Source organism: Ranitomeya variabilis, chromosome 5, assembly GCF_051348905.1.
Source record: "Ranitomeya variabilis isolate aRanVar5 chromosome 5, aRanVar5.hap1, whole genome shotgun sequence".
NCBI classification, from domain to species: Eukaryota; Metazoa; Chordata; class Amphibia; order Anura; family Dendrobatidae; genus Ranitomeya; species Ranitomeya variabilis.
In genome coordinates, this window is record NC_135236.1 from 163,578,273 (window position 1) to 163,603,561 (window position 25,289).

The window sequence follows — 25,289 nt, forward strand, 5'->3', positions numbered from 1 at the left end:
TATTAATATCAGCCCGCAGCTGTCTGCCTAGCCTTTGCTGGTTCGATTTTCTAGGGGGACCTCATGTCAATTTTTTTCTAGGGTTCCCCTGTAAACTAGCTAGTAAAGGCTAGGCAAACAGCTGTGAGCTGATATTAATAGCCTGGCTATTGGCTGCTTCCCACAATATTAACATTAGCCCTCAGTCGTCGGCTTCCCCTCTGCTGGTTATGTAAATTACGCAATTTTTTTTTTTTTAAATAAACAGATATATATATATATATATATATATATATATATATATATATATATATATATATATATATATATATATATATATATATATATATATATATACACTAGATGGTGGCCTGATTCTAACGCATCGGGTATTCTAGAATATGTATGTAATTTATGAAGTTTTCAGAATAATGCAATTTATACACAGGATTCGACCGGCCGGCCGCGACCAATTAGCGAAGCGTGGTTCAAATTCCGCGCCAATTCGCGGGCGGACTGCGCGTGTCGCTGATTGTTCGTGGCCGGGCGTGACCAATCAGTGAAGCCAGGGCCGGCTCCAGGTTTTTGAGGGCCCCGGGCGAAAGAGTCTCAGTGGGCCCCCTCTTTAACACATACCACGATTCATGATGCACAGAAATAGCAGAGAAATATAGCACAGCCAAGTAGCGTATAACACAGCACACGTAGTATATAACACAGCCCATGTAGTATATAGCACAGCCACGTAGTATATTGCCCAGCCACGTGGTATGTTGCCCAGCCACATAGTATATTGCCCAGCCAAGTAGTATATAACACAGCCCACGTAGTATATAGCACAGCCACGTAGCATATAGCACAGCCCACGTAGTATATAGCACAGCCCACATAGTATATAGCACAGCCCACATAGTATATAGCACAGCTTACGTAGTATACAGCACAGCCCACGTAGTATACAGCACAGCCCACGTAGTATATAACACAGCCCACGTAGTATATAACAGCCCACGTAGTATATAACACAGCCCACGTAGTATATAACACAGCCCACATATATAACAGTCCACGTAGTATATAACAGCCCACGTAGTATATAGCACAGCCACGTAGTATATAGCACAGCCACGTAGTATATAGCACAGCCACGTATTATAACACAGCCACGTAGTATATAACCCAGCCACGTAGTATATAACACAGCCCAAGTAGTATATAGTACAGCCACATAGTATATAGCACACCCACGTAGTATATAGCACAGCCACGTAGTATATAGCACAGCCACGTAGTATATAGCACGGCCACGTAGTATATAGCACGGCCACGTAGTATATAGCACGGCCACGTAGTATATATCACAGCCACGTAGTATATAGCACAGCCACGTAGTATATAGCACAGCCACGTAGTATATAGCACAGCCCACATAGTAAATAGCACAGACACGTATATTGCCCAGCCAAGTAGTACATTGCCCAGCCACGTAGTATATTGCCCAGCCACGTAGTATATTGCCCAGCCACGCAATATATTGCACAGCAACGTAATATATTGCACAGCCACATAATATATTGCACAGCCACATAATATATTGCACAGCACCGTAATATATTGCACAGCCACGTGGTATATAGCAGAGACGTAGTATGTAACACTTCCCATGCAGTATATAACACAGGCCACGTAGTATAGAGCACAGCGATGTAGTCTATTGCCCAGCCACTTAATATATACCACAGCCACGTAGTATATAGCACAGCCCATATAGTATATAGCACAGAGATGTAGTATATAACACAGCCCACGTAGTATATAGAAATGTGGGCACCATATCCCTGTTAAAAAAAAGAATTAAAACAAAAAATAGTTATATACTCACCCTCCATCGGCCCCCCAGATCAAGCCCAGGCGTTTACCGATGCTCCTCACGATGCACCGGTCCCAAGAGTGCATTGCATAGGCAGCATCAATAGTAAAAAGTTGGTCACACAGGGTTAATAGTGTTAACGGAGTGCGTTACACCACGGCTTGCCATTAACCCTGTGTGAGCGCTGACTGGAGGGGAGTATGGAGCGGGCACTGATTGCAAGGGAGTAGGGAGTGGCCATTTCGCCGCCGGACTCTGCCCATCGCTGATTGGTCGTGGTCATTTTGCTGCGACCAATCAGCGATTTGGGATTTCCGTGACAGACAGAAAGACGGAAATGACCTTTAGACAATTATATAGTAGATATATCTTTATTTAGCTCTATGGATTTACAAAAACGCATGGAAAAACGCATAAAAAAGCGCATATTATCAGCTGCGTTTTTCTGCCAAGAGATGCAGAAACCGTGCAGAAATTTCTGCAAGCAAATACGCAACGTGTGCACATAGCATAAAAAGTCAAACAGTGCTCCTCCCCTTTTGAGCGCCAAACAGTGGTTTTTCCCCACATATGGGGTATCGGCATAAGGTTAATAAATGTGGTTTTGAGCACCTTAGAATGGTGTTAGTTTTGGGTATTTGTCATGTAGACCCCTCAAAGTGACTTCAAATGTGAGGTGGTCCCTAAAAAATGGTTTTGTAAATTTTATTGTAAAAATTAGAAATCGCTGGTCAACTTTTTTTTTTTGGGCTGGGCAACTTTTAACCCTTAAACCTGCCTAATAAAAAAATGTTTCAAAAATTGTAGGCAAAAAAGGAAAAACCAGCACCAGGTGATTTCCATAAACATTCAAGTTTTGTCTTTTATTTAATCCATGGTTTATAAAAAGTTAATAACATACATGTTAGAATGTCAAGGGGCAAACATCCCCCGCACGCCTGACTCGTTTCGGACTTTATGTCCTTACTCATAGGCATTGAGATGACCATACCAGACCCATTGTGAGACCATATGCAGGTGCAGTGGGCCCTGGAATTCATGATGCATGACAATGCTAGGCCTCATGTGGCTTAAGTGTGTCAGCAGTTCCTGCATGATGAACGCATTGATGCTATGGACTGGCCTGCCCGTTCCCCAGACCTGAATCCAATGGAGCACATCTGGGACATCATGTTTCGTTCCATCAACCAATGTTGCACCACAGACTGTCCAGGAGTTGATTGATACTTTAATCCAGGTGTGAGAGGAGATCCCTCTAGAGAACATCCGCCACCTCATCAGGAGGCCGCCCAGGCGTTGTAGGGAGGTCATACAGGCACGTGGAGGCCACACACATTACTGGGCATCATTTCCTTGTTTTGAGGCATTTCCACTGAAATTGGATCAGCCTCTAATTCATTTTCCACTTTGATTTTGAGTATCATTCCAACTCCAGACCACAAAGGGATATTAATTTTGATTTACATTGATCATTTTTAGGTTTCATTGTTCTCAATGCATTCTACTATGTAATGAATAAAGATTTGCAATAGGAATATATAATTCAGTGATATCTAGGATGTGGTATTTTATTGTTCCCTTCATTTTTTTAAGGCAGTGTATTTAAAATGTATTGTTTTTTTTTGCAGGCTGTGGTAAATATCCTGAAAGCTAAATACCGTATATACTCGAGTATAAGCTGACCCGGGTATAAGCAAGACCCCTAATTTTTCCACAAAAAAACTGGGAAAACTTATTGACTCGAGTATGAGCCTAGGGTGGGAAATGCAGCAACTACTGGTAAATTTCAAAAATAAAAATAGATACCAATAAAAGTAAAATTAATTGAGACACCAGTAGGTTAAATGTTTTTGAATATCCATATTAAATCAGGAGCCCCATATAATGCTCCGTAAAGTTCATGATGGGCCCCATAAGATGCTCCATAGAATAATATGCTCCCCATATGCTGCTGCTGCGATATTTAAAAAACAAAAAACAAAAAAAAAATTACTCACCTCTCGTTGCTGGGGGCCAGGTGCCGATGTCCTGAGCAGGCAGGGACACCAGCACACTATGGGGGCCAGGTGCCAGTGTCGCTGCTGGCTCAGGCCCCCGGCACTTGCGATATTCACCTGTCCCCATTCCACCGCCGTGCGCCGCTGTGTCTTCCGGGTCCTCTGGCTGTGACTGTTCAGGCAGAGGGGCCGCACTAAACACGTCATCACACCCTCTGACCTGAACGTCAAAGCCAGAGGACGCGGTGGAAAGGGGACAGGTGAATATCGAATGGCTCACCCTTCCCCGTCATGCTCACCCCCCTCCTGGTGCGGTCTCTGCACGTCCCTGCTTCTCCAATGGTCTCCGATGCCGGCAGCTTGTTCCTGTGTCCAGCGCTCACATGGTACCGCTCATTAAAGTAATGAATATGCGCTCCACGCCTATGGGAGTGGAGTCGCGTGCATATTCCTGAACAAGCTGCTGGCGCCGGAGACCATCTGAGAAGCAGAGACCGCGCCAGGAGGAGGAGAGTATGATGTGACAGCCACCACTCCCCCGCCGACCCCCTGGGACAATGACTCGAGTATAAGCCGAAAATGGGCTGAAAATCTCGGCTTATACTAGAGTTTATACGGTAATATAGAAATATAAATGGAAGCAAGACATTAGTTTAAAAAAAACAAAACACATTCTCAATAATGTCACATTAATCTACACTATTTCATTGTAGTGGGAAAAATAAACACATTTATCCCTTACAGTAAATGTTGAATATAAAAACTAAAAAAGCAACATCAGAATTATTGTTTTTGTCCTATGCCTCAAAAAAAAAATAAATAGAAAAAAAAAAATAAAAAAGTGATTAAAAAATTGCATATACTGAAAAATGCTACAAAAGTTTTTGGTCTTGGAAGACAAAGAAAAATAAAATAAAATTATTGCTAGCTAAAATGCATGCAGGGGGTTAAAAAAATATTTAAAAAAAAGACATGCATAGCATGAACATATTAGTGAGATAAGTAAAGGCATGTAGTAATCAATGACCAACAATACAACACTTAACTGAAAGAAATCCTTAAGTATAATAGGCAATACATGATAATAAGCACATTGCCAGACGCACTGGGCTTTGACGTACCTGATTGGGTGATCGCCGCAGGTTTTAGGCCTCTCCATAACAGAGACCCACTTATCATCGTAGCTGAAGAGAGAGAGGTCAAGGTAAGGACTCCCACTATAAGACTGTGCGCTGATAGGCAGCTGGCTCAGAAGCCTCCTCACGGCTTCAGTATGGCCCCCATACTTGGCATTCACAATGGTATCTTTGAACCTAAAAGCACAGAGATTCACGTTAATGCATGGTGCATCGGTAATGAAGTGCCATGACACTATATTCTATACATGCAGCAATAAACAAACAGTACACACATACACAGGTCACAATGACAATACCTTAGATTATAAGCAAGGAATGTCTAATGGCAGATGATCTAAGGCTTAGCACATCTGCCACTAGACAATCATTGGTTATTTCTTAAAGGGAATTTGTCATGAGTATACAGCCCCTAAAACACTGCTATAGCGGGTTACAAAGCGGGAACTGACTACAAAAGATCTCACGGAAATATCCCCTGCAGCAAAAAATAAAATATAGCATTCTTAAGTATTGCACACAATCTGGGAATAATGGACAGTCATGAGAAAAACAAAAGTGAATAATGGACAGTCATGAGAAAAACAAAAGTACCCCCCTCTTTGATTTCTATGGTTTCACATTTTTTATGCTTACTTATGTAGAACCATCATATTAGACAGTGCTTTACAGACATTATCATCATTGGGCTCACAAGCCAAGTTCCCAATTAGTATGTCTTTGGAGTGTTGAGGAAGCTAGAGAACCTGGACAAACCCCACGCAAACACAGGAGGACATACATGCTCTCCGAACCACGGGTAACATGAACCAGACCTTGACTGTGGAGAATTTAAGAGAAAACATACCGTATATACTCGAGTATAAGCTGACCCGAGTATAAGCCGAGGTACCTAATTTTACCTCAAAAACCGGGAAAACTTATTGACTCGAGTATACGCCGAGGGGGGAGATGCAGCAGCTACTGGGTCCTCAAGTCTCCCCTCTCCCTGCAAGTCTTCCCTCTCCCCGTCGGTCCACGAGTCTCTCATGGGGGTGTTTCTTACCCACTTCTGCACAGTAGCGGCGAGTCTCCCCTTTCCCCGTTGGTCCGCAAGTCTCATGGGGGTGTTTCTTACCTACTTCTACATAGCTGCGACAGCGGCGGAGAAGCGCCATCCTGTCATGCATAGAGTCCTGGAGGTAGCGGGTGCCGGTAACCTATGGAGCAAGCAGTAGCGGAGCAGCGCCATCTTGTCACGTATGGAGTCCCAGAGGTAGCGGCATGCCGGTTAAGTATGGAGCAGCAGTAGCAGTCGTGGAGGCAAGCGGTAGCCAAACGGCAGGTGGAGATTGTGGGAGGCCTGTATTTTCGCTACGCACACTTCACTTCTAGTCTCGCTCATTATGGCTTATGAATATTCGTGACGTCACCGGGAGTGAAGTGTGCGGAACTAAAAATGCAGGCCGCCCGCAACCTCCACCTGCGGTATGACTACCGCTTGCCTCCATGACTGCTGCGCTATACGTTACCAGCACGCCGCTACCACGTCTCCATACATGACAGGATGGCGCCGCTCCTGCTTGCACCATTAATTACCGGCACTCCACTTCCCTCAGAGACTCAATACATGCCATGATCGCCATGCTACGCCACTGCTGCTGTGAAGGAGGGGGTAAGAAACACCCCCGGGGAAGAGAGACGGACCGGGGGAGAAGGGAGACAGACCGGTGGGGGTGATTCGAGTATAAGCCGAGAGGGGCACTTTCAGCCTAAAAAAATGGGCTGAAAATCTCGGCTTATACTCAAGTATACATGGTAGTTTAAATTGCCTTGGGAGTCTTCAATAGAGACCTGTCAATCACCTGGTGCGGTGCAGGGTGAAGCCAGCTGGGGGCAGCGTCGGAGTAGTATTGTCACTGCCTATGTTTAAAGAGCTGGCAGGGAACCAATGTGTTCTCTAAAACGCTGGAGCATTTTAAAAAAATATATACGGTATATATGGCCTCAATCGTGCAGCTAGGATCCAAGGCATGCTTCCCATGCAGTGTTGGACTGGGTTGCCCAGGGCCTACAAGTAACATTGATTCTAGGGCTCCCTCTGTTCAGTTACATGCAAATATTACATTACCCCATTTCACACTAATAATAAAAAACTTGGTAGTTTGTTTAAAGAAGATGAGATGCAGTTTTTGCACATAGTGATTCAATTATCAACTACAGTTCATAAGGGGGGGTGGGCTCACTTCTGCAAAGGAACACCGGGGAATTCACCTGTCCCTCGGTGGTCCAATCTGAGCCTGTGGTTTCAACAGGATGAATTGCGTGGCAGGCTCCCTGTAACATGCTTACTGAGGACTTTAGAGTCTGAGCTGTAGCTCTTGAGCTTTTTGCATTTTCTATGAGAATTGCAGTCTGATATTTAGATGTATTTGTTGAGACATTCACCACTAGTGAATAATCTTTCTCATTATAGAATAATGGACTCCAAATTCTTTAGAAATGGTCTTATAAGTCCTTCACAAATTGATGGGCAGCAGCAATTTACGCAGCTACCAAACATGTATAGTTTTTTTATTTAAGCAGTGAACAATTTTTTTTACCTGTGATGCTATTTTCCAAGACTCGCAATGTTTTCAATTTTCGGGATATGGGGTTGGGTGGGGACTTATTTTTTGCTCCCTGTGCTGGTGTTTTAATGATGCTATTTTGGGGAAAATACAACGGTTTGATCACCTCTTATTGCATTTTATTCCAATGTTGCAGCGTCCAAAAAACTCAATTCTGTTTCGATTTTTTTCTCGTTACCCAGCTTACTAATCAGATTAATTCATAAGGATGAATATGAGAACAGAGAACCCCCAAAATGCCCCCACAGGCCGCCCAGGAGCACGAGAATCTCATTAAATGAAAACTGCAAATAAAGAACAACAACCACAAGACGGATTTCAACAACAAAGGTATCATTTTAAACACTTTAACAGCGCCAACCTAACAACTGAGAACAATCCTGAGGACAGGTTCGGTAATGTGTATGGTCAACCTTATGGAGGACAGTTATGTACAATGTCCAATCTCACCAAGTTGACCCTTTTCCTTTGTCTGCACTACATGTGTACAGTTAAACATCTGGCACTTAAATGTAACTGCTGTAATCAGAAATCGCTCTAATCGCAGTAGTTAAACCCCTTAGATGCCTCTGTCAATTGTGACAACAGCATTTAGGCAACTGTTCTTTACTGCCAACGATCATAAAGTAATGGCATATCCTAACAAAATATCATCACTTGGAAATACACCTTTATAGAATCTTACATGTGTTAATTGAGTCCCAGAAGACAACATAGCATATCTGACCTGCGCTGGATCTGTCTGGCAAAGTTGTTGCTGGAGGCAGAGCAGGGGAACTGCACGGCTTCACTGTGAAGGGTAGCATTCCGGAAAAGGTCGCAGAAGTTCTCAAACAGCTCCAACAGCTCATTGGATGTGTTCTCAAAGACCGCAATTACTTCTGTGGTAACCATATTATATACAACAAAAAAAGAGGGCTGCGAGAAGACAAAACACAAGTCCAGGATAAAAGATTCAGAAATAATCATCTACCACACTGTGCCGTACTATGCAACGTGACATTTTCTATTGCACTTTTCTACATTTCATTTTCCTTCTTTCAAAGATTGTGTTCTCAAAAACAAATCAATGTCAATGAGTGTCAATTCTAAGCTGCCAATTTACAGTGCTCAAAAAATAAAGGAACACAAAGGAGTTGTCCCATGAACAAAGTATATTTTATTTTTTATTAGATGTTAGAGTAAAACTAAGTTTCACAATGGGATGCGTTAAAAAAATGTTCATGTCCCGAGATAATCTTATAAATGTGCCCTTTCTGTGTGCTGTGTAATGTCCAAGTCTGACTGTGCAGGAACATAACATCTCCTGGGGAGAAATCAAAAGAGAGTATACAGACACAACAGCATAGGATCACAGCTGATTCTGTGGGATAAAACAAGTTTTTAAACAGAGAAAAGTTTTTCCTTACAGAAACCAACAGCTTGCACAGTCCGATGCGTCCTCCAGCGTCCAGGAGCTGTTTTATGATCAGACCATGTTCCTGTACGGTTAGACACAGTAGGAGCACATTTAGAGGATTATCTCAGCATAGGAACCTTTGTTTTTTCCAACACATCCAATTGTGAAGCTTTTTAATTCCAAGATCTATTGATTAAATTGTCCTTTGCTCAAGGGACAACTCCTTTAACATCTTTACCCCCAAGCCTGTTTGCACCTTCATGACAAGGCCAAATTTTACAATTCGGACCAGTGTCCCTTCATGCGGTAAGTTTTCTTGTGACACATTGTACTTAATGCTGGTGGTAAAATTTCTTCGAATTGACTTGCATTTATTTGTGAAAAAATGGAAATTTGGCAAAAAGTTTGAAAATTTTGCATTTTTCAAACTTTTAATTTTTACTTCCTCAAATCAGAGAGTTACTGTATATCACACAAAACTAGTTCATAAATAACATTTTCCAAATGTTTACTTTACATCAGCACAAGTTTTGAAACATTTTTTTTTGTTAGTAAGTTATAAGGGTTAAAAGTTGACCAGCGATTTATTAAAAAAAAAAAAAAAGTTTTGTAAATTACCCAATACTCAGAAGTGACACCAGTCTAAAAACTGCATCCCTCAGGGTGTCCAAAACTACATTCAAGAAGCTTATTAACTCTTCAAGTGCTTCACAGGAATTTTTGGAATGTGGAAGGAAAAAAATGAACATTTAACTTTTTTTTCCACAAAAATGTTACTTTTGCCCTCAATTTTTTTTATTTTTGCAAGGGTAACAGAAAAAAATAGACCACAAAATTTGTTGTGCAATTTGTCCAGAGTATGACGATACCCCAAATGTGGGGGAAAAACTACTGTTTGGGTGTACGGCAGGGCTTGGAAGGGAAAGAGTGAAATTTTACTTTTTAAAAGCAAAACTTGCTGGAATATTTAGCGGACATCATGTTGTATTTGGAAATCCCCTGATGTGCCTACATAGTGGAAATCCCCCACAAGGGAACCCATTTCGGAAACTAACCCCTCAAGGAATGTATCTAGATGTGCGGTGAGCACCTTGAACCCCCAGGTTCTTCCCAGAAGTTTATAACGTAGAGCCGTGAAAAAAAAAACAAAAAAAACACAGGACTGGTTTGAGGGTGCCATGTCACATTGGCAGAGCCCCTGAGGTGCCAGAACAGCAGAATCTCCCACAAGTATCCCCATTTTACAAACTACACTTTTCAATGAATTCATCAAGGGGTGCAGTGATCATAGTGCCACCAAAGGAGTGTCAAATAATTTTATAACATTGGGAAGTAAAAGAAAAGATTATTACAATTTTACCATCAAAATTAAGTTTTATATACAAAGTACAGGTGTGTATTTACAATGATGTATTTACAATGATATTCCAGCCATCTTCAGGGGATGGGGGATAGATGGAAGTAGTGAAAGGGCTACACACACACACACACACAAAAACCTAAAATGACTTATTAGGGAACGTGATAGGCCGCTCTGAACAAATGTTTTGAGGGAGAACCTAAAACTATGCAAATTGTGAATGGTCCTAATTTCTTGGGGTAGAGCATTCCAGAGGATTGGTGCAGCACGGGAGAAGTCTTGGAGATGGGAGTGGGAGGTACGGATTAGTGCAGAGGTTAGTCGAAAGTCATTTGCAGAGCGCATCGGCTAGGCCGATAGACAGAAATGAGGGAGATGTAAGGGGGTGCCGCATTGTGGAGAGCTTTGTGGGTGAGAACAAGTACTTGGAATAGGATCCTATAATGAATGGGTAGGCAGTGTAACGACTGGTGAAGAGCGGCTGCATCTGAATACCAATTAGCCAGGTAGATGACCCTGGCTGCTGCATTGAGGATAGACTGAAGATGGGAAAGTAGAGTAACAGGGAGGCAAATTAATAGAGCGTTACAGTAGTCCAGGCGGGAGTGGATCATGGCGACAGTGAGGGTTTTTGTTGTTTCCATGGTGAGAAAAGGGCGGATTCTAGAGATGCTCTTCAGGTGTATGCGGCACGAGCAGGCAAGAGATTGTATATGGGAAGTGAAGGAGAGATTGGTGTCAAACGTAACAACCAAACAGCGCGCCTGCTGCCGGGGTGTTATTATGGTGCCACCCACGGAGAGGGAAATGTCACGTTTAGGGAGGTTAGTACGCGGTGGAAGCAGAAGTTCAGTTTTGGAGAGGTTGAGTTTCCGACATGATGTCAGAGACTGCAGACAGACAGTCACTGGCGTTCTCTAGTACAGCGGGAGTAAGGTCAGGGGATGACACGTATAGTTGTGTGTCATCGGCATAAAGATGGTACTGAAAGCCAAATCTGCTGATGGTCTGTCCAATTGGGGTCCTGTAGAGAGAGAAGAGAAGGGGGCCAAGGACTGAGCCCTGAGGTACCCCAACAGCGAGAGGAAGAGATGAAGAGGAGCCAGAGAACAGAACACTGAAGGAGCGGTCAGAAAGATAGGAAGAGAACCAGGAGAGAGCAGTGTCCTTAATGCCTAGTGACTGGAGCCTAGAGAGTACGAGAGGGTGGTCAACAGTGTCAAAAGCTGCAGAGAGGTTGAGAAGAATGAGCAGAGAGTGGTCACCGTTACACTTTGCTGTCAGAAGGTCATTGGTCACTTGGACGTGCAGTTTCTGTTGAGTGTAGGGGGCGGAAGCCGGACTGTGAAGGGTCTAGGAGAGAGTGAGTGGAGAGGTAACGGGTAAGGCGGGAGTGGACCATGCGCTTCAAGAGTTTAGAGATGAAGGGGAGATTGGAGACTGGTCTGTAGTTTGTGCAGGATGGATCGAGAGCGGGTTTCTTTAGGAAACAAGTAATGATAGAGTGTTTGAAGGAGGATGGGAAAAAGCATGAGTAGAGGAAGAGATTAAAGATTGTAGTTAGGCGAGTTGCGACGACTGGAGGTGACTGGATGAGGTGAGAGGGAATGGGGTCAGTAGTGCATGTAGTCGGACGAGAAGAAGAGAGGAGCCTTTAAAAAGTAGTTTGGTCCACTCGGTTCTTATCTTCAGGAGTTTTTGGCAGAATGGGAACCGGAGAAAAGGAGTAGGCCAGCTTGAACTTCCACTGTGAGCAAAGGCGTCCCACGCGTAGACGGGCATTGTCTGGGTTCAATGAGAACCGTTCCATCTGCATAACCCCACTTACTGGTCAGTATGTTGAAGACCTCTGAATTCAGACTCCACTCTCCTGGTTGAATATCCCTCCTGCTCAGGAAGTCTGCCTGTATGTTGGCTGCTCCTCTTATATGGAGGGCTGATAAGGATAGAAGATTTTCGTCGGCCCAGGAGAATATTCTTGCAGAGATAGCCTTTAGTTCTTCATACCTCGTGTTTCCCTGACAGAGATGTGGGACTGTAGTAATCCTTATATATTATTTCTAAACACTCTTTTTCAGTGATTACTTTGTATCTCTGTTCATGCTCCACCCACACATACAAATGATACACCATTTGAAAGGTAAACTTGCCCCCTTCAGCAAGAAAATAGCCAAGCAAACCACACATCCACAATGTGATCACAAAATACAGTTTAAACATTAGTTTTCATAAACCTGCAGTAAGGAAAAATGACCTGCAGGTGGCACCACACAACCCCAAAGCACACTACCACAAAGCTGCTTACAGACATCACAAACAAATCCTAACATTTGCCTTGGGGGCTTTCCAGCTTCTCGAACTCCTTGCCCAGCCGATTTCAGGCACATTGGAGGATTGCACACTTCACTGCAGGTGAGTCACAAATGCAAACACATTTGTAAACATGCACTGACTATTCAATTGCACACTTGCACCGTTTATACTCCACCGACACACACAAATTATACGCCATTTCAAAGGTCAAAATACCTGTAGGTGGCATTTGCCTTGGGATCTTTCCAGCTTGCCCAGCCTATTTCAGGCAAATTCGAGGATTGCATACTTCACTGCAGGTGAGTCACATATGCAAACACATTTGTAAACATGCACTGCATTTTCAGTGATTACTTCGCCCCCCACACACAAATAATACACCATTTGAAACGTAAACTTGCCCCTTCAGCAACAAAAGACACAAAAAAAACACACATTTACGATTTGAGCAATAAATATAGTTTAAACATTAATTTTCAGAAACCTGCAGAAAAAAACAATAACCTGCAGGTGGCACGACAACCTCAAGACATTTTTTTGCCTCTACTTATCAAACCAATTTATTATATCACCAATCTACATATATAAATACCATTCTGTGTTCATCATCTCATTAAATACATTAACATTTGACCAGCTTGATTTTCCATTAAATTGCCTGCACCCATGACAACCAATGTGCGAAAATTTCGCACAGGCCAGCTAGTATTGTCTGAATAGACTTTCACATTGGCATCTTCAAATCAAAGATATTGCTGACCTGAGTATTTCTGCTGCCTTTAATTCCCTGAAATTGGAAGACTGTCTGCAGACTTGTACTGACTAGAGACTCTGGAAGGAGGTCTGGGAGGCCATGGTTCCCCATCCTCTTTTGCTGGCATCTACCTTTATGGTTATCAACGGGTCCTGGAACCAAGGGACAACTCTGTTTAGGTTTTTTGGGTTACTCCACCATATTGGACAGGCTTTTATTCAGGTAGATAATGGGTATTATACCTACCGATAATTCGGTTTCCAGGAGTCCATCCTGACAGCACTCTGGAGGACGTCCTCCTCCTCCTTGCAGGGACAGGAAACAACACGAGAGGTTAAAAGGTCCCACTCCGCCCCCTTTCCTTTAGTGTTTTGACAAGTACCACACCATGGATAGATACCATTTGAATTTTTATTTAACCAAATCATATTTACAGCATATGACATAGTATACATAGGGGGGGAAGTAACGGTGCTGTCAGGATGGACTCCTGGAAACCGAATTATCGGTAGGTATAATACCCATTTTCCAGGACGTCCCCCTGACAGCACTCTGGAGAATACCAAAGAAAACTCCTTTAGGGTGGGATAACTGCCTGGAGAACCTTTCGCCCAAATGACATTTGCTGTGTTGCTAACACGTCTAGTTTGTAGTGTTTACAGAATGTGTTCGCACTGGCCCATGTTGCGGCTTTACAGATTTGTTCTAAAGATGCCCCTGCCCGTTCAGCCCATGATGCTGAAATGGCCCGAGTGGAATGAGCTTTTATTCCCATAGGACAATCTACCCCTTCTGACGTATAGGCTTTTGAGATAACTGTAGTGATCCATCTAGCTATAGAGGTTTTGGATGCTTTTTTACCCCTATTTTTACCTCCAAACAAGATAAATAGATTGGGATCTTTTCTCCAAGTACTAGTGGCCTCCAAATAGTCTAGTACTGCCTGTCTAACATCAAGAGAATGTAAGGATTGTTCTTTTGTATTAGAGGGTTTATTGCAAAAGGAGGGTAGGATTATTTCCTGATTTCTGTTTTGTACTGAAGCCACTTTGGGAATAAATGATGGATCTAGCTTTAAGATTATATGATCCTCACGAACCTGGAGGTACGGATCCCTAATTGACAGGGCTTGTATCTCCCCTACTCTTTTGGCCGTTGTAATTGCTACCAAAAAAGCTGTTTTCCAAGTTCGTATTGCAATGGGCATGTCACCTTTAATGGTAAAGGGATCTTTACATAGGGCTCTGAGCACTAAATTTAAATCCCAAGTGGGAGATATTTGTCTAAACGTGGGACGTAATCTCTGGATTGCTTTTACAAATCTGATTACCCAAGGGTGAGAGGCCAATGGGTAATCCAGGAATGTGCTAAGAGCCGAAATCTGCACCTTAAGGGTACTAGGTCTTAGCCCCATATTGAATCCAGATTGGAGAAAATCCAGAACTCTGGGAACATCCGGGTTTCCCGACGTCTCGGCCAACCTGCCACCCTTCATACAGAATTTCTTCCAAATCTTGTAATAAATAGCTGAAGTCACTGGTTTACGACTAGCTTGGATTGTTGAGATGACTTCATCCGATAATCCCCGCGATTTCAAGATGTCCCTCTCAGGATCCACGCTGAAAGGTGTAATCGTTCCGGGTTTTGATGTAACACCGGCCCCTGATGAACGATGTCCTTCCATAGGGGAAGTCTGATTGGACTGTCTGTTGTCATTTGTCCTAACAATGGAAACCAGCTCCTTCTTGGCCAGAATGGCACCACCATCAGCACTGTTGCTTGGTCTTCCTGAATCTTTCTGAGCACTCTCGGAATGAGTGCTATTGGAGGGAATGCATAAGAGAGTGGCTCGACCCATGTTTGACTCAAAGCGTCGACTGCTTCTGGCATGTCCATAGGGTTGAGGGAATAGAATCTGGCCACCTTCGAATTTTTTCTTGTAGCGAATAGGTCTATCCTGGGAGTTCCCCAATGATGACATAATTGGTGAAAGATTTCTTGATTTAATTCCCATTCTGTCGGACAGACTTCTTTTCTGCTCAAATAATCTGCCAGGACGTTTTGAGATCCCTCTAAGTGGACTGCTGTGATCGACAGGACTGTGTTCTCTGCCCAAAAAAATATTCTTCGTGCCAACTCTTGAAGTGGTTTGTGTCTGGGACCTCCCTGATGTCTTATGAAGGATACTGCTGTCATGTTGTCCGTTAGGACTTTCACATGTTTGCTCCTCAAGCGAGAGTGATTCCTTCTTAGAGCTTCCCAAATAGCGTAAAGCTCCCTGTAGTTTGAAGATCTTTGACTGATACCTTCTGGCCATCTGCCTTGGATGAATGATCCTTCTAGATGGGCTCCCCAACCCCACTGACTGGCGTCTGTGGTAATCACCACACAAGGGTTCAAGGTCCATGGAACACCCACTCTTAGGTTGCTGTTTTGAGTCCACCAGTGCAATGACTTTTTTACTGCTCTTGTTAGATGGATTACTTTGTCCAGTGATGACTGACGTCGATCCCATGTCGAGAGCACCTGATCTTGTAACAATCTTGAGTGAGCCTGTGCCCACCTTACGCAAGTGATACAGGCCGTCATCTTCCCTAAGATCTTCATGGCTGATCTTATAGTAATCCGATGTTTTAGGAATTCCACAATTAACGCTCTCATTGACACCTGTTTTTCTCTTGGTAAAAAGGATTGTCTTGAGGTGGCATCTAGAAGAACTCCCAGAAACACCTTCCGAGATTCGGGCTTTATGTGTGATTTCTCCTGGTTTACAACCCAACCTAGATATTCTAGGACTGAGATGGCTCGATCCCTGTGTAGGATTAAGGTGTTTTTTGTTCTGGCTACCAGCAGAAAATCGTCCAAATAAGGAATTATTGTAATTCCTTCGTTTCTTAAATATGCCACCACCTCTGCTACCAGTTTTGTAAATATCCTTGGTGCTGAGGCCAGGCCGAACGGGAGACACTGAAATTGTAGGTGGCAGGTTTGGTCCGGAATCTTTACAGAAAACCTCAGAAGCTCCTGAGATGTTACATGGATTGGAACCTGATGATAAGCGCTTTTTAGGTCGAGTGTACACATTACCGCATCTTTGTCTATGAGGTGGACAGTTGTTTTTATTGATTCCATTCTGAATCTTTTGTATCTTACATAGGCGTTCAAGGGTTTTAGGTTTATTATTGTGCGAGTTTTTCCCGATGGCTTTGGAATTGAAAATAGTGAAGAGTAGTGACCTCTCGCTATTTCTGTTTTGGGAACCCGCACTATAACCTGAGACCTGAACAGCTTGTGAAGGTCCGAGAACATTGGTGAATCTTTTGCCACGCTGGTGGGTGGTATACACCTCTGTGGTGCTGGGGATACTAGCTCTATTTTGTATCCTTCTGAAATTATTTTGAGGACATATGCATTTTTTGTAATTTTTTTCCAGTTGTTCAGGAAAAAACTGAGTCTGCCCCCTATACCTATGGCGTCATTGTCTCCTAGATCTAGGGCTTGATCCAAATAGGGTATTTCTTCCCTTTCGGTTCTGAGAGTATGCTCCTCTATAGGTACCTCTGTTGGATCTCCATTGTTCTCTATAGTCTGGCTGTTTGCCTCTATAGGAACTTCGAGGTGGGGGTCTTTTCCGAAATGGCTGAAACTTTTTTGGTTTCTCCTCCGGAAACCCTTTTTTATTGTCTGAAGCAGACTCTAGAATGTCATCTAAAGCCTGTCCAAATACTTTGGAACCTGAAAAGGGGATAGCACATAATTTATTTTTAGATGCATTATCTCCTGACCATGATTTAAGCCATATAGCTCTACGAGTCGCATTGGATAAGGAGCTATTCCTGGCCGCAAATCTGACGGATTCTGCTGACGTGTCAGCCATAAAGGCTGTGGCAGACTTTATGATGGGTAAGGAGGAAATTATATCGGCCCGTGGGGTTTTATTCACCAAATGTTCCTCTAACTGCCCCATCCACAAATACATTGATCTAGCTACTGACGTGGCTGCAATGTTAGCCTTTATCAGCGCTGCCGATGCTTCCCAGGAACGGCGCAACAGAATATCTGCTTTGCGATCCATAGCGTCTCTGAGGCTAGATGAGTCCTCAAAAGGAATAGCCGTTTTTTTAGTAACCTTGGCTATGGGTACGTCAACCTTTGGAATTTCCTCCCAAGACTTGATATCCTCTGGATCGAATGGTAGACGACTTTTAAATTCCCGAGACACTATCAGTCTACGTTCAGCATCCTTCCATTCTTGCAATATCATCTGCTTTAGGTGATCGCTTACAGGGAATACCGTCTGTTTTTGTGACGTAAGCCCTCCAAACATTAAATCTTGTCTGGACTTAGGCCGCGGTTCTTCTTTCATCTGCATCGTATTCCTCACTGCTTGCACTAAATCTTCTGTTTCTTCTACGGGAAATAGAAACTTCCTTCCTTGGTCCTGTTCCTCCAATGGTAATTCTCCTTCTTCTTGGTCCGAACTTCTCCCGTCTGATTCTTCCTTAGATGACGCCTCCACATCATCCTGGTCCAGGTCCATCCGTGGTCTCTTGCGACCTCGACCTGGGCTGGAGGGGTACCGTTGTGTCATGGTAGCTAATGAATTCTGTACTTCTTCCCGAATTAAGGATCTCATTTCGGATAATAACGACGGTTGCTCTTCTCTTACAACTCTAGAAATGCAGGCCCCGCACAACTCCTTTTTATGCGCTTCTGGTAACTTTGCATTACATATGGAGCATCGTCTGGACTTTGTCAGTGCCTTGCCTGACTTTTTTGCCACTGGCAGGGATGTCTGTTGAGCCTCCTTATCCTAAGTATAAGAGTGAGTATATCTTAGTGACTTAGGAATAAGTGAGAAAGGTAATATGCGCTATGCGCACTTACCCCAGTCTCTTCACTCCTGGGATCCATATCCTCTGTTTAAATATAAATATATATATACCATAAATAGCACATCCCCTGCCAGATATACATATAGGGATTTAGCAGCCTTGCTGCACTTACCCCTTGTCTCTGGCATTGCAGACCTCCTTTTCTGGCTCGTTTGAATGTGCGTCCCGGTTCACTGTAGCGCTTGCCGAATAGAACGCTTGGACGCTCATTTTCAAAACCGGCGCCTTTTTATAGACGCTTCCGCGTTCCACACTGTGGAACGCAAGTTCTGTCACCGCCTTCGCCGGAAATGACGCCACTGACGTCACCGGAAGTGACAATACACACTTACTTCCGCGTTCCACGCAGTGGAACGCACGCTGAGCCGGGAGGTTCTGCCGTCCATGCATGATCACCTGAGGTCATGTGGACCTATGCGCCTTTTCCCTTACTGGCGCCGGCGCCTCTTGTTCCTCCTGGCGCCCGAGCCGAGAGCCTCCCCCTGGGAGGAAGCGGCTCACCCAGGAGCGCGTCCGCTCGACTGGTCTCTGGGCACAGGGACTCCCACCCGGGAAGTATGTGCCCTGGGCTATCGACGAGGGGGAAGGATATTGGACCAGCCGCACGATCCCCCTGAGCCCTCCGGTCCGGTAAGCTTGCTTCTCTCGCGTGTCCCTCCATGCAGGGACAGGAAAAACACTAAAGGAAAGGGGGCGGAGTGGGACCTTTTAACCTCTCGTGTTGTTTCCTGTCCCTGCAAGGAGGAGGAGGACGTCCTCCAGAGTGCTGTCAGGGGGACGTCCTGGAAGGAGGTCTGGGAGGCCATGGTTCCCCATCCTCTTTTGCTGGCATCTACCTTTATGGTTATCAACGGGTCCTGGAACCAAGGGACAACTCTGTTTAGGTTTTTTGGGTTACTCCACCATATTGGACAGGCTTTTATTCAGGTAGATATTGGAAATTTCTTGTTCAGGGACTTTGGGGATCCATCCCAATTTGTCAGAACATACCTCTGAAGGGTTCTGGTGTGTGCTTGCTACCAGGTCACTGTCGAAATGCAGGACGTCATGGAGTTGAGGACTGACATAGCGAACCTCACTGATATTGATCTTTTGCTCTGTAGGATGTTTATCCTTGATTTTAACTGGATCTGTCTTGGCTTGGGTAAAAAAGATGTCTGCCTGTGAGAGTCCAGTAGAACCCCTAGGAATGTCTTCTTTGTGGATGGGACCATTTTCGACCTTTGTTGGGTCACTGGCCACCTTAGGGATGTCAGAATCTGGGTCGTCATTTGTAGATGCTCCCGGAGTAATGGCACAGATGGGGCCACAAGCAGGAAGTTGTCAAGATATGGTATTATACAGATATCCTGCCTTATGATGCAAGCCATGACTTCTGCTATAATCTTCGTGAAGATCCGTGGCACCAAAGTTATTCCGAATGGAAGTACATTTAACTGATAATTCCTTATATGCTTCCCCTGGACAATCGCAAACCTTAGAAATTTCTAATAGGTCGGGTGAATCGGGACGTGATAGTATGCGTCCTGCAGATTGATTGTAGCCATGGCAAAATTTTGTTCTATCAAGGGGAATTATTTTTTTTTATTTTTTTTTTAATTTTTTTATTTTCAAATTACATGAACAACAAAATGGTACACATGAATCTGAGACATCGTGTTACATACTTCTGAATGGAATAAAACGTACCATACAACTGCATATTAATATCGAGGTGACCATAACTATAGTTATTTGCATGAAATATTGGTGGCAATTTTAGGTCACGAGATTCGGGTTGTGCAACCCAAAAGGCTAAAAACAAACAGTAAACAATTAACATGTGATTCAAGAACAACAAAAACTGGAGGTGAAGAGAGGGGGGGGGGGGGGGAATACCGGAGGGGAGATAGTGGTCGATGTAGAAATTTCTGAGTACAGGTTATTAGTTTGGGGAGGACGGATACACTACTACCAAAAACCAGTAGAAATTAGTCAGGTAGTTTCGACCATCTGTAGCAGAGTGCCATAGAGAATATTTAAGTAAAACTAAAGTAACCAGGTGAGTGAATAGTGCCCGGGTCCACCACAGTGCATTGTCAATAAACTCGATGAGTTCACAGGGGAACCATTTTGTATAGCTAAGAAGAATAGCTAGTGGAAGGCAGCGAAGAAGGATTATTTAACATTTGCCATGGTAACCATGTCCGAAAGAATTTATCGTGTGAATAAGAGTCCCAGCTGGACAATTCCTCCATCCTACAGATTTCCTGAACTTTTTTGGTCCATTCATCAATATGAGGGGGGTTCTTTTGTCTCCAGTGCAACGAGATTAAGTGTTTGGCTGCGGCTATTAGAAGAGGGAGAAGGTCATGTTTTTTCGGTTTGTATGACTTCGTGGGAAGTGACAGTAGAGTTTCTTGGGGTGTTAGGTTGTGAGTTATCAGTCCCAATTGGCGGAGTCGGTCGGAAACGTCTTTCCAGAATTTTGTGATAGCTGGGCATGACCAGAATATGTGTGATAATGAACCCTTTGACTTCGTGCATCTCCAACAAAGAGGAGAGTCTGAGAGGCCCAGGTGATAGAGTGATTCGGGGGTTCTATACCATCTGGAAAGGACTTTAAAAGCATTCTCCTGTAACAGGACACATCTTGAGAACCCGTGTGAGTGTCCTAAAATTTGATTTGATTCCTTATTGGAGAGAGAAATGTTTAACTTTCCGGCCGGATCTGTCAGAGCAGGAAGCGGACGGCAAGGGACCGGACGGACATCAGATGGTGAGCATGTACGGTTTGTTTTTTTTTACTTTTACGCTGGTAACCACGGTAAACATCGGGTTACTAAGCGCGGCCCTGCGCTTAGTTACCCGATGTTTACCCTGGTTACCAGCGAACGCATCGCTGGATCGCTGTCACACACAACGATCCAGCGATGTCAGCGGGTGATCAAGCGACGAAAGAAAGTTCCAAACGATCTGCTACGACGTACGATTCTCAGCAGGATCCCTGATCGCTGCTGCGTGTCAGACACTGCGATATCGTAACGATATCGCTAGAACGTCACGAATCGTACCGTCGTAGCGATCAAAATTGCACTGTGTGACGGTACCCTTAGGGTTTGAGATCAAGATCATAAGGTCGTCAGCGAAAGCAGCTGTCTTAAATTCTGTGTGATCTACGGTTAGACCCCTTATAGATTCTTCTTGTCTTATTTTCTGTATTAGCGTCTCCATAACCAACACAAAGAGCGTTGGGGAGAGAGGGCAGCCCTGCCTGGTCCCGTTTCCTATCCCAAAAGAATCCAAAAGTAGCCCGTTGACTCTAACTCTAGCAGTTGGAGTTGAATACAGAGTCATGATGGCATCAATAAGAGGTTGTGGGAAGTCAAACTTCTTTAGAGTGCATACCATATAATGCCAGCTGACTCTGTCAAAGGCCTTCTCGGCGTCAGTTGATAATAGAGCCAACGGGATTCCGGAGCGTCTGGCATGTGAGATGGCTAAAAGGATTTTTAATGTGTTGTCCTTCCCTTCACGACCTCTGACAAAACCAACTTGGTCAGGGTGTATCAGGGAATCAAGGACACTATTGATCCTGGATGCAAGGATTTTAGCCCAGAGCTTTAGATCAGAGTTCAATAGAGATATTGGGCGATAGTTGCTGCACTGACCGCCATCTCTCCCCTCTTTGGGAATAACAGATATGTGTGCTTCTAAAGTCTGTCTGGTTGGGGGTATTCCTGCTAGAAAGGAGTTAAACAGGGAAGTCAAATGCGGTAGGAGTGTGTCCGAAAATTTTTTATAGTATGACAGTGGGAAGCCATCTGGGCCCGGAGTTTTATTGGTCGCCATATTTTTTAAGGTGTCGCTATTTATTTCTTGGCTGGTAACTTGAGACAGAAGGGCTGCATGGTCTTTAGATTGAACCTTTGGGAGGGAGAGAGGCGCTAAGAAATCATGGATCTTGCCTGTCGCAGCTATACAGTCTTTCATAGAATCGGGGGACTCTAAGTTGTAGAGGGATTGATAATAGCGTCTAAACGCCTCAGCAATATCCTCGGATCTGTCGACCTTCGCGTTCAGATCGTTGTATACATGCTTTATAAATTTGCTCTCCTTCTGTTTTTTGAGAAGGTGGGAGGTCAGCTTGCTATTTTTGTTCCCGTGCATATAGAATCGATGTTTACAATGCATGAAAATCTTAGCCGATTTGACATTAAGCAAATCTTTTAATCTGACGCGGAGGTCGACTAAGTCCCGTTGGAGATCCTGCTTGCCAGTTTTTTTATGTAGGCGCTCCGTGGTTGCGATTTGGTGAAGAAGAGACATCATCTCTTTATCTCTTTGGTTTTTTTCGTGGGCTCCGATTGAGATGAACTCTCCTCGGAGTACCGCTTTGTGGGCCTCCCATATGTTGGGTGTTATTGACGCATCTGTAATATTTTCTAAAAAGTATCGTGAAAGTGCGTACTTTATTTTCTCTAAGTTTTGTGGGTTATCTAATAGGGATTCATTAAGTCTCCAAGATGATGCTGGACGGGGTAAGGTGTCGATGACAATGTCTATGAAGATCGGTGCGTGATCTGAGATTGTGATTAAGCCAATACTAGCTGACTTAATTAACTTTAAGGATCTCGATTGTGTCAAAAGGAGGTCAATACGATGGTAGGATGAGTGAGGGGAGGAGAAGAAGGTGAAGTCTTTAGTGGTAGGGTGAAATATACGCCATGGGTCAATGAGATGTAGGGTGGATAGTTTGTTCAGGAGATTATAAGGGGAATTATTGATCTGATAGATTCCATCTTGAACCTCCTGTACATAATATATAATATATTGGTTCAGGGGTTTCAAGTTGATTATATTCCTGTCGGGTCAACTTGGTTTTCTTACCAGAAATAGACGGTAGTAGTGTCGCCTGTTTTTCACCATTTCTGGGACTAGTGAGACCATCCCTGAGGAAAGCAGGTCTTTTAGATCAGAATATAAGGGGTTCTTGAGTCCTTGTGAAAAGAGTCGTGTTATTCTCAATCTCTGTGGGGGATAGAAGACAAACTATTTTTACTTCTTCCTGGATGAATTTTAGGACCCATGGGTTTGTGCACACCTTTTGCCACTGTGGAAGAAATCCTACAATACGACCCCCCACTTTCCTTTTGGCGTCATGGCATATTCTGACACTGGCCCTGGGAGAGAAATCAATTTCTGCCTTGGCCGCCTTTGGGGTAGCTCCACCTCCCCATCTTCTCTTTTTCCTCTGTACTGAAGATGTTGTTCCTCAGGTTGCCGAAAGGACCTTTTCCTAGACCTTCTCAGCTTAAGCAGGGACTTTTTTTGTCCAAAGCCTACTCCAGTAACTCATCTATGGCCTGTCCAAACATGTACTTCCCTTTACAGGGAATAGAATACAGCTTCATTTTTTTAAGTTGTGTCATCACGCCATGACTTTAGCCACAGTGTAAGTGTCACCGAATTTGATAAAGCTGATGATATTGCCACCACTCTTAATGATTCCACAGAGGCGTCTGCTAGAAATCCTGTAAACTTCTGGAGGAGAGGTAATGAAGCTAGAATGTTTTCTCACGGAGTACCCGCAGAAAGATGTTCCTCTTACTGAACAAGACAATGAGACATTGATCTAGCTACGCACATAGAGACTGTATTAGTGTTCAGCAGTGCTACTAAGATTTTCCAAGATTTCCTCAGGAGGCCATTCATTTTGCGCTCCAGGCAATCCTTTAGCTGGGAAGAATCCTCAAATGACAAAGTTGTCTTCTAAGCCACCCGTGCAACCTGAATATCTACCTTCGGCACATCAGACCAGCATTCCGCAATTACTTCATCCACTGGAAATCTCTCTTTTAGCTCTGCGGGAGTGCTTAACATCTTCTATGGAAAATCTCATTCATCCAAGACTAAATCCTGGATGGTCCTATATATGGGGAACACTAGCTTCCTTCTCAATCGGAAACTGCTGAACATTTACTCTTGCAACATAAGTGTAGTTTTCTCCTCTTCCACCTTCGTGGTCCTCCTTACAGCTATAAGGAGTTCTTCCACGATCTCAAAGGAAAAATAGTACTTCATATCCTGAAGAGCTTCCGGGCCAGTGCTTAGCTCACCCTAATCCAGAAGTTTCTCCGGCATGGACATCTCCTCCTGACAGTCCGAATCATCTTCTTGGCACACCTTCCTCTTTTTTAACCGCTGAAGGGACACTGGGAGCAGGTACTGACTGGGAGAAAAAGGCCAGAGAGGATTGTATTTCCTGGTGGACTATCCCATTAATCTCCTCCCTTATGAAGGGTTGCTCCTCTCTGACAATTTTATTTTTTTGCATTATTGATATTGGGCCTTTGTATGTGAAGACACAAATTTTTTCGCACAGATTGCACACTTGCGAATCGCGGTCTTGGATTTACTCCTTGGTGCAGGTTCCTTGTCCCCCTGAAAGGGGAGAAGGAAATTAGCTCTCATGTCCTGTTCCTGCCCCATGGAGGGGAATCCCAATGCCTGCATACTTACAGGAACCGGAACAGCACTGGGCTCCGCAGATGCAGAGCGGTAAAGTAAGATTTGGTCCTACCTTAATCTGTCCTCTGTCCGGGGCTCTTTATACAGGCGTCCAGACCAAAGCCTCCTCTGCATTAGATGGACTCCTCCCCCTATGTTCCCGGTGTGAGGGCAACCAATCAGAGGCGGTATCCGCAGGCCTCCTCTGATTTGCATCGCTGCGTTCCATCGTGGAATGTAGAAACCATAAGTGACCTTATAGAAGACACCTGGCATCACTTATGGCGACTGGACCGCGTCACATGAGATCCAACGAGAGAAGCCAGAAGCAAGCAGCACTGCTGTGTCCCAGCCTCACTGGCCCGGCGAGTGAGGAGGAAGGGGAGGAGATGGGCTGGAGAGCTCAGAGAGTCCTCCAGACACCCCAGACCTTACCCAAAGGCGCGGATTGGAGGGTAGAGTTCTGAGTCCATGGGATTTAGGAACTG

General features: G+C 44.1%; 1 protein-coding gene across 3 annotated transcripts in view; it reads right to left on the reverse strand.

Annotated features, from left to right (window-relative positions):
* Positions 1-25,289, reverse strand: part of DET1 (DET1 partner of COP1 E3 ubiquitin ligase) — a 99,253-nt gene that overhangs the window by 33,495 nt on the left and 40,469 nt on the right. For all 3 annotated transcript variants that reach the window (XM_077263456.1, XM_077263454.1, XM_077263455.1), the window contains exons 3-4: positions 8,319-8,509; positions 4,968-5,159 (exon numbers count right to left, since the gene is read on the reverse strand). In XM_077263456.1, the coding sequence (XP_077119571.1) occupies positions 4,968-5,159; positions 8,319-8,509 (383 nt within the window). The remainder of the gene's footprint in view (positions 1-4,967; positions 5,160-8,318; positions 8,510-25,289) is intronic.